Source organism: Pseudorasbora parva, chromosome 12 (genome assembly GCF_024679245.1).
Source record: "Pseudorasbora parva isolate DD20220531a chromosome 12, ASM2467924v1, whole genome shotgun sequence".
NCBI lineage: Eukaryota > Metazoa > Chordata > Actinopteri > Cypriniformes > Gobionidae > Pseudorasbora > Pseudorasbora parva.
The window spans coordinates 21,782,409-21,791,225 of NC_090183.1; the positions used below are offsets into that span (position 1 = coordinate 21,782,409).

At 36.0% G+C, this 8,817-nt stretch overlaps 2 protein-coding genes and 1 long non-coding RNA gene across 4 annotated transcripts; 2 read left to right on the forward strand and 1 right to left on the reverse strand.

The window, feature by feature from the left end:
• The first annotated feature begins 500 nt into the window (after window positions 1-500).
• ppp1r27b (protein phosphatase 1, regulatory subunit 27b) lies at window positions 501-2,195 on the forward strand. The gene is made up of 3 exons (XM_067459493.1): window positions 501-903; window positions 1,183-1,333; window positions 1,606-2,195. The coding sequence occupies exons 1-3, from the start codon at window positions 672-674 to the stop codon at window positions 1,724-1,726; spliced, it is 504 nt and encodes a 167-aa protein (XP_067315594.1). The 5' UTR covers window positions 501-671; the 3' UTR covers window positions 1,727-2,195.
• Window positions 2,196-3,136: 941 nt separating this feature from the next.
• LOC137094168 (uncharacterized) lies at window positions 3,137-3,851 on the forward strand. The gene is made up of 3 exons (XR_010908605.1): window positions 3,137-3,248; window positions 3,543-3,605; window positions 3,721-3,851. It is a non-coding gene; the product is annotated as an uncharacterized lncRNA (long non-coding RNA).
• Window positions 3,852-7,402: 3,551 nt separating this feature from the next.
• anapc11 (APC11 anaphase promoting complex subunit 11 homolog (yeast)) lies at window positions 7,403-8,653 on the reverse strand. Of its 2 annotated transcripts, XM_067459495.1 has the most exons (4): window positions 8,527-8,653; window positions 7,858-7,971; window positions 7,619-7,760; window positions 7,403-7,496 (listed from the first exon to the last, which is right to left on the reverse strand). In XM_067459495.1, the coding sequence occupies exons 2-4, from the start codon at window positions 7,964-7,966 to the stop codon at window positions 7,481-7,483; spliced, it is 267 nt and encodes an 88-aa protein (XP_067315596.1). In that variant the 5' UTR covers window positions 7,967-7,971; window positions 8,527-8,653; the 3' UTR covers window positions 7,403-7,480. The 2 variants fall into 2 exon arrangements, with proteins under 2 accessions (XP_067315596.1, XP_067315597.1); XM_067459496.1 differs by lacking the exon at window positions 7,403-7,496 and having other exon boundaries at window positions 7,615-7,760.
• Between the last annotated feature and the right edge of the window lie 164 nt (window positions 8,654-8,817).

Here is an 8,817-nt window from a genome sequence, read left to right on the forward strand (position 1 = left end):
CTGGAACTTTTATTAAAGGCGGCTGTGTAACTACTACTCTTACAAAAGTTATGTAGTAGACTTAAAGTAGAAACCACTGTCAGGCCTGATGTCAGGAAATCATAACCTATTAATGTGATTAAACAGTCATCTCCAAATAGTCTCTGTGGGCTGTTTATTCAAGTGTTATTTTAAACTAAATGAGACTGTCAAATGTCCCTGCCTTCGTGTTTGGCAGGCAGTACCTATGAACCACTTTTATGCCATATTCAGTGTGTACTAGAAATTACTGTTGGCTTCCCTGCTGAGACAACAGGCAGGAGGAGGAAAGACACGGTGCATGAAAACAAGCTGAGGTTACGGATCTCATTGCTAAGTTGGCTGTGAATCGTAGGGGTGTGACTTCAGATCACACCCACTTGTCTTCCGATTCAGTCATCTGAGCTATGAGACGACATCCTCTTAATATAGTCTACAGCAGGGTATATATAGGGTACACACAGAGCCCTGATTTCAGACCAACTTCTGAACGACTGTCTAGGAAAGAACACCTGATTAAGAGATTGACCGTCTGCAATCATCAAGCAGCACCAGCAGCTTGGAAAAAAACTTCTAAAGAAGATTCTTCTAAAGCCACATTGAGATTTGGTTCAGAATTTCTCATTCTATTTTGGAAACTAGAAAAGTAAAGAATGAAGTACTACCAGTGTCCAGTCACCCAGACAATGCGCTATGAGGGCTGCAATCCAAATGCCACTGTCTCAGTGTCATGCTCTCTTTCTCAACCTTCCAGCAAACCTGTTCGCAATGTTCACTTTCCCAATGACATAGTCTTCCAGGATTATGTCCGTCAAGGAGAGCTGGAGAGAATTGGACGTTTCATTAGAACGAGAAGAGTGCGTCTGGACACCATTTACCATTCAGGTAGGAAAACTACTCTTGCAGTTGAGTCAGCAAGGGAAAGTAAATCTTTGTTTAGAATCAAGTAAATAATCCGAGTAATTAAAATGCAATTTTGATCACAAAAGTATTCCCTGTTTTCTAATAAAGGCTTCTTACCCTAATAACTAGCAATGCCATTTTCGTCTAGACAGCTCAGGCCATTTGATAACATAATCGTCAGTCTCTTAAGCTTTAATCCACTGATAATTGAGCTGTCAGACACTGTCCTTTAACAGCATGAACTTTGTGCTGATTGTCTAGGCATGGCAGCCATTCATGAGGCAGTCCTTTCTGGAAACCTTGAGTGTGTGAAGCTTCTGGTAAAATTTGGGGCTGACATCACCCAGAGAGATGAGGACGGATGGACTCCCCTCCACATGGCATGCAGTGATGGCTTTCCAGATATAGCTAAGTAAGTGAAATGCTTGATTTAATGTATTTTTGGACTTCAATAAACTGATTAGACTTGGACATTTAACAGATGATGATTACTATTCGTAGTATATAGAAAAATAAAGACAGTTGAACTGTTTTAGTTCTCTATCAAAGAAAACCTGAAAGACTGCAAAAAGAGAACATTTTACCAGCTATATTATTTGTGTGTGAGATCAGTGAAAAGAGATAAGTAAAGAAAGGGAAACTGGGCAAAAGTTTTAAAGAAATTGTTTTTCTTATTGTTTTTAGGTACTTGCTTTCCTTGGGTGCAGACATTGAGGCTGAAAATGACTGTGGGGAGAAGCCTGTAGATCTTATTGACCCAGAGTGCAAAGAGCTGCTTGAACTCTTTGGGCTTGGTGGTGACTGAACTTGCACCCCCTACCTGAAACTGAAGTTCTTCTGATTGCTCTCCTCTTTTGTGGCAGTTGCCACATTAAAAGTATGAAGGCAGCGACGGAGTGGAACAGCCGCTGTGTATATAGTGGAGCTGGTAGTTGAGACACCTTGACAGTGTGTCTGGATAAAATTGCCTGGTCCTGTGCATTTGGACCAATGACAGCGAATAGGATGCAAGATAGGAACTCTTCCAGTGGAGACGATGCAGTGTTCTTGCGCTAAACAAAAATGTGAATTTCTCTCAGTTTGTTACAGTTAATGCCTTCTTTTGTGAAATATGATTAAGTTGGCTAACAGATCAATGAACTGTTGTGAGTTTTTTTGTTTAAAAATAGCATGACTGTGTGATTTTTATTTTTTCCATTTACATGTAAAACCTGACACTGTACAGAAAGTCTTAATTTTGTATATATCTGGATTAAAAGTTTATTTATACGCTACATGATTTATCTGTGCATATTATTTTTTATTTGTTTTCAATGTATTTGCTGGCACGAAGGTGGGAAAACCTGTCACTTGACTCAATGATCCATCAATCCAATAAATTCTTGATGCCCCCCCAGTCTTTTCTCCTGGTTAAATAAAGGCGGGAAGAAATGTCCACAGCTACTCACACAATACAATGAGAAGTATAATGTATAAAATGTACTGCAAATTTATTATGCATATTAGGAAAATTATTATTTATTTATTTTCAAAACTGTTTAGGTCTATCTTTTCAATGACGTTTGTATGTATATCACTGTTCTTGATTGATATTTTCTAATGTTTAGGAAATTACCTAATTTGTATTCTAAAAGGCACACACATCCCTGCTGCTTGCACGCTGCGGAGGCATGGGGTGGTGGAGCGTGAACATACTCTGAACACCGGTGAACACTAGCTACAGCACCGCTTGTATCTGAACGGGGATCTACTGTCTGCTAAACGAATCGCGAATGTGGCGTACTGATGGCAAGTCATCTCCGCGACCTGATTCTTTGAAACACTTGAGAACCGGGTCAATAAATTAAGTTGGTTTTACGGTTCATGAGGTGACGTTAGGCCCAGCGTGTAACGTTAGTATCATAAATCGTTCTAATAAAACAAGTTATGTGTTATATTTTCATTTGTATTGTATTATTATTTTATTTTTAAATTGCGTTTAATGAGTATTTGCGTTTATAAAGTTTGTTTTGACTGTCCGATTTGATTTTGAAGCCATAATTCAGCTAAAACAAGTCAGCAATTATAGATGTTACATTAAATGTACATTTCGACCAATCGGAAACATTTCGGTTGAAAAAGACGGTTCCTGATTAAATGTGACTGAATTCAGTGGCATCGTATTATGTAGTATGTCAGACCAATTTCTGTGATTCATTGAAAAGGTCCGGTTCAACAGATTCGTTCTCCAATCTGACATCACTGATTGTTCTACTAGGCTCCCCTCGAACGCAGCTGCATACGTTAAGTGTCGTTTTGGTCGTGACAAAGGATTTAAAGGCCACTTTGTAAGTTCCAAATGTTCATACATTTTAATCGCATTAATCGCAATGTATTAGTTACCTTGAATCGATCTCTGGTTTAAACATCGAGTTCAGTTGTGGGTTTTATGAGGGGGTTCTGTTATTGATGTTAGCTGCTATGCTAACCGGATAACGTTTGCGAAAATATCTTGTTATGGAACAATACAAACATTTGCTATTTCAATTACATGCAACGGCAAAATTGTTTGTTTGTGAGACTGACCTCAAAATAACAGCACGTAAAAAAAACGATTCTATTAGATATTGTTACATTTCCAGGTTTTAACTGCCTGCTTTTGTGCTTTGACACTTCCTGGAGAGCAGTTAAAAACAAATAATCAGGTAATTAACTCTGTTGTCCATTTAACAATGTACAACTTTCACAGTGAATCTGTCACATCAGTGTCATAAGTTTGATTTAACGTAAATAAGAACTGTTGCATTGGGATTTTGACAGTGTTGTGGGCAGCTCTCCACCCTCAAACATGGTTCAGAATTACAAGCAGATGTCCGGAGACTGTTCCCCAACCAACACCGAGGAACTACTCACACCCGCACACGAGGAAAATGTGCGATTTATTCATTACAGTAAGTTGCTTCATAATAATTTAGGATATCTTTACACACACACACACACACATATATATATATATATATATATATATATATATATATATATATATATATATATATATATATATAAAAATCAGTGTCTCATTGAAAATATCATGTTTGTAAGAGATGTTTTGTCGAGATGTTCCTCGACAAAAAAACATTGTTTGGTAATTAGAGTTCCATATAACATCAACACTTCTTCCAACAGCTTGGCAGCGTGTAATGAGAGAAATGCAGACTTGCCAAGGAAGTGAAAACAATAACCAGGGACCTCAGAAGTATGTGGAAAGGATGCCAAACCCTGCACTGAGCTGTATGTTCAACTGGGTGATTTTTGTCCTGTGGACTGTTATGTTGATAAAGGAACATTTTAGAGAGATACATATTCGGTATTAATGAAATATTTGGCAGAGTTAGCAGCTGTCCCCTTTCCTTACTAGAGTATGTGATTTTAAAAACTGCATTTTGCATGCTCTCTAACCGTTTGTTTCTACTCTTCAGCTTTTACACCAGTCGACTTGAATGATGTGAAAAGGAAAAACACACAAGACTCCAAGAAGTCTTTATGAAATAAGATCTATCCAGCGTACAGACTCATACAGCATAAACTTCTTGCTTGCACTGATGTTATTCAGACCATTTATCTGCTGATCCCTGATATCTTTATTCAAGGGATAAGTGTTGTTCATTGATGCATACTTCATTTTGTCCTGTTTGAGCAACTTATGCTCCCTGAAATGTTTTTATAATTCCCATTGCTTTTTATAGTTCTGCAGGTATTATTTTAATTTAGCACTTTTTCTCTCCCAATAATATTTATTTTTGTAGGCTAAACCAAAAGTTAGCATCTCTCTGCGTTCCTCGACAAAAACCCATTAGGATTTTCCATTGGCTTTTGGATTATTGCAGAAAGTAAGCTGTGACCAACAACAAAGGTTAAAACAAACAAACAAAAGGTTATGATTCTTACGTTTTGTTTATCGTGATGATCTTCACAAACTAACCCGAGCTTTATGAATTTTGAAGAACAAGCTAAACATAGACTATAAACGGAACTACACTACGATCGCATGACTTCACTGTCACCATTAAGTTTCTGACAACTCTTAATTGTTTTTATTTATTTCTCTGAGTTTGGTTATAATCAGTACCGCCGCTTCCACTATGCGCTGCGCATAGGGCACCAAGGGGTGAGGGGGGCACCACGAGAATTTTCTCTCAGCACCCACGGTCAACAAATACGTGAATGCGACACCCGCGGGCATCAAGACGGCCAGCAGTGGTACTGGTTATATTTTTCCAGTGTGATTATAAATGCATTAGGCTTTAAAAACAGAAGATGTAGAGTACTTAAGCTTACCTGTTCAATATAATGGCGTTTAATGGCCCTAGCAATGTCTGTAGTCCAATTGAGCCACTTGTTAGCTACTGCAAGAAGCCCATTAATTAGATGTTTTGAAATAAAACCTCAAAATATCCTGAGCTTGTTACCTTACGTCATGCTTTTAATACAAAAAATATGAAAAAAGCTTCAGGTTTTGACCTACAAAAATAATCCCTGCAAAAAGCATTTATTTTTGATCTATGATTAGTACCCATCAAACCAGCAAAATTATGCATTGTACTTTCCCAAAAAATTGCTATGTACCATTATTCCACGAACACATTATTTTTCTTCAGATTGCAGGGAAACAGAAAGGATTGGATCATGTGCTCATGGGTAAGCTAATGAACCGGTTATCTAAAGAACTATGAATTTTTTTATTTAACTAAAATCAGGAAGTGCCCTTTATATTTTAATGAATGCTTTTAAAATGTTAAATGGTATACAATGTTTTCATTTATCTAGGCTTGAGCCAGGTTGGTGATTTGAAAACAGACCATTGTTTCATAGACAATTAAGTACCAATACCAGACTAAAATGCAGATTTTCAGATTTTTTTTTTTTTTTCTTAAATCAACTTTTGTCTCCATATGCACAACAGTATTGGCATTTTTTTCTTCTTCAAGACACATTTATAAAAGCTACATAAAAGTCATAATTGAAATAAGTCCTAATCCTGGCTCAATCTATGTTCTGTCTGTGAAACCAGGACAGAAAGAACTAAATTACTCAAAAAGTATTTTTTTTAAAGAAAAAGAAATGATGGTTGTTGACACAGTGGTTCAACTTACCTCCAACCTTATTTTAATAATCTGACAGAAAACATTTTAATGTAGCACTTTTTCTAACCAAGAATGTATATTGTTTCTGAAAATGTACTGAAATACAGACATTTCTCCATTTGAATTCCTATTTTTTATTCTCTGTTTAGTTCATTTAACAGGTGTTCATATTCACTGGTGGATTTATAAACTAAAGGTTTAAAGATAATAAATATCCAGGATTTAATAAGTATTTGGATTATTTGTTGAGTCTGTTATGTTGCTCTCCACGAGGAAGGCATGGGCTGAAATGCATTGCGTTTTTAGAACTTAAAAAAAAAAATGTATTGGCCATCTGATAATAGAGGCTTTTTCATTTGAAAGCAGCCCATGGCCATCCTCAAGTTTTGATGGACTATTGCAAACCCTATGCCATAAAGTACCTTGACTGCACACTTTTTCCTTGGATGCACTCTCTTCTATTGGACTTTGCTACTCTGAATAACTTCTTGATATCTGTAGGAAGAATACAGTACAGATTTGACATGGATAAATGCATGTACTATGTGTGTGTGTGTGTATATATATATATATATATATATATATATATATATATTATTTATTTATTTGGAAGCAGTAACTTGTTCAAATTAGCCATAAAGGCTCAAAGATCCAAAAATCCAAGGATGTGCCAATGCTCTTTTGTTGTATTTCTTAGGCTTAATGTTAAATAGATGCTTTCTTATTTCAATCCTTTGCATCCTTAAATATTGCTGCATTAATTTATGTCAATACTTTAGTCTCAGTACAACGTACTGTGTATGTAGTTGGCTGGCAGCTTGCATTTATTCCAGTCAGTTATTTGGTTTCACCCTATGAATAAGTGTGATATCTAAGAATGTAATGTAATGTAGAAAGAAGAAAAAAAAAAAAAAAAATATATATATATATATATATATATATATATATATATATATATATATATATATATATATATATATATATATATTCCATTCAGTAATGAGGTTCAGAGTGGAGCCTATGTTGATTATTTTATAGGGATAATTTTTAGACAATCAAGGCAGATTCAAATCTCAATACAGCTGGATAAAAATGCATTTTACATTTTAAAATTAACCCCTTTACAAATATGTTAGTTAAGAATGAGTGACAACTTACTTTCTCAAAATAACTAATTAATGTAAGATAATGGTATCAATTTTAAATGGTGGGTGTATCATGTCAGTTATTTAAGTTGTCAGTGTCCTATGACATTATGTACGTAATTTAAAAAAAATGACTGCCCCTTGGACTGTTAATCAGTCTGCTGTATTTGTTTTTTTGTTTTTTACAAAGCCATACCATGTCTGTTTTAAATGTCATTTTGTGGGATATTTAATCATAAAAAACATTTTATAATAAACAAACAATCTGTGGTGCACTTTTTTTAAATCTCCTCATGAAGTGTCTCCCCTGAAAAACAAACAAACATTCATTACTATGACAGAAGTCACCTAAAGACCCTTTTTAAGAATGTATACAAAGTTCACAGTGAAAAGCCAAGTGTCGTGCTGTTGCCTGACAGGCGAGCTCACTCTTTAAACTTCCATTCCTGACGGCACATTGGGCACTGCTGCTGTACTTGCTGAGAGTTCAGCCACTTCAGGATGCAGTGCATGTGGAAACAGTGAGAGCATTGACCCCAAACCAACGGGCAGTCATCTCCTGGGACCTTACCTGGTAAAACCAAAACAGTAGGATATTTCACGAGAGAACTGCAAAGGCACAGGCAGTGTAATCTTTGTCCATGATAAAGTGAAATCAGGTTACCCACAATCTGGGCAACAGCCATTGAAAGGTGCTCGACAGATGCCACAGTTCTCATCGTTGGCCACCCACAACCAGGACGCCACACCATTCCATTGCTTTATTTTAACCTTCATCACTTCTGGAATTCACAAAAACAAGAATCACTCACATACAAAAGGCACTGTGGCCTAGTAGTATGGCACAATGATGGATTCAGATGGTAAATGCGACTGATATAAGCCTGCAGGGTTCTCACATCTTTTTACCAATGACTTTCCACGAGTTTCCCAGTTTTTTGTTAGTACTAGAAAATTATTTGTAAAAAAATAAACATTTTGATTGCACTCACAAATACTCAATAATGGTACTGAATGAAATACCATGTTCATACTCCGATTGCTACATGGTAATTAAAAAATACAACGGAGTATTTAACTGTTAATGAAAATGCTTCTCATTATCACGTCAAAACATTGTACCGTTATGACTTTATTCTTAGTTTTATCCCGTTTTGCTAATGTACAATGACATATCCACCCATGTCAGCTCATCTGTGTGAAACACTGATCTATATAACGTTAGATGAGTGGTGTGAAAACACTAGCCTGAAAACACGGACGTAATACGAATCTAACATGTCGTTTCCGTGCATGATGAAGAGTAAATTATTAAAATGATGATTCATAATACTGACCCACAAATGCATAAACATTGATCAATCTCACTACGTCGATGTTCTCACGTCAATATCATCTCTCCTAAGTTGAGCGCAACGCAGCTTGAGCTCAGCTTTCTTCGCGCTCTCTAAGAGGCTGAAGTCAGCTGAAAGCACGACAGCGCCACCTATTGTGTGGAAGAACTAATCTTAAAACTTGTTTTAAACAAACACGATAATAATGAAGATAAACAAATACTTTTAAGAGCTATACAAAATTTTATATCATGTTTTTTATTATTATTATTATTATTTTTATTTTTTTTACAC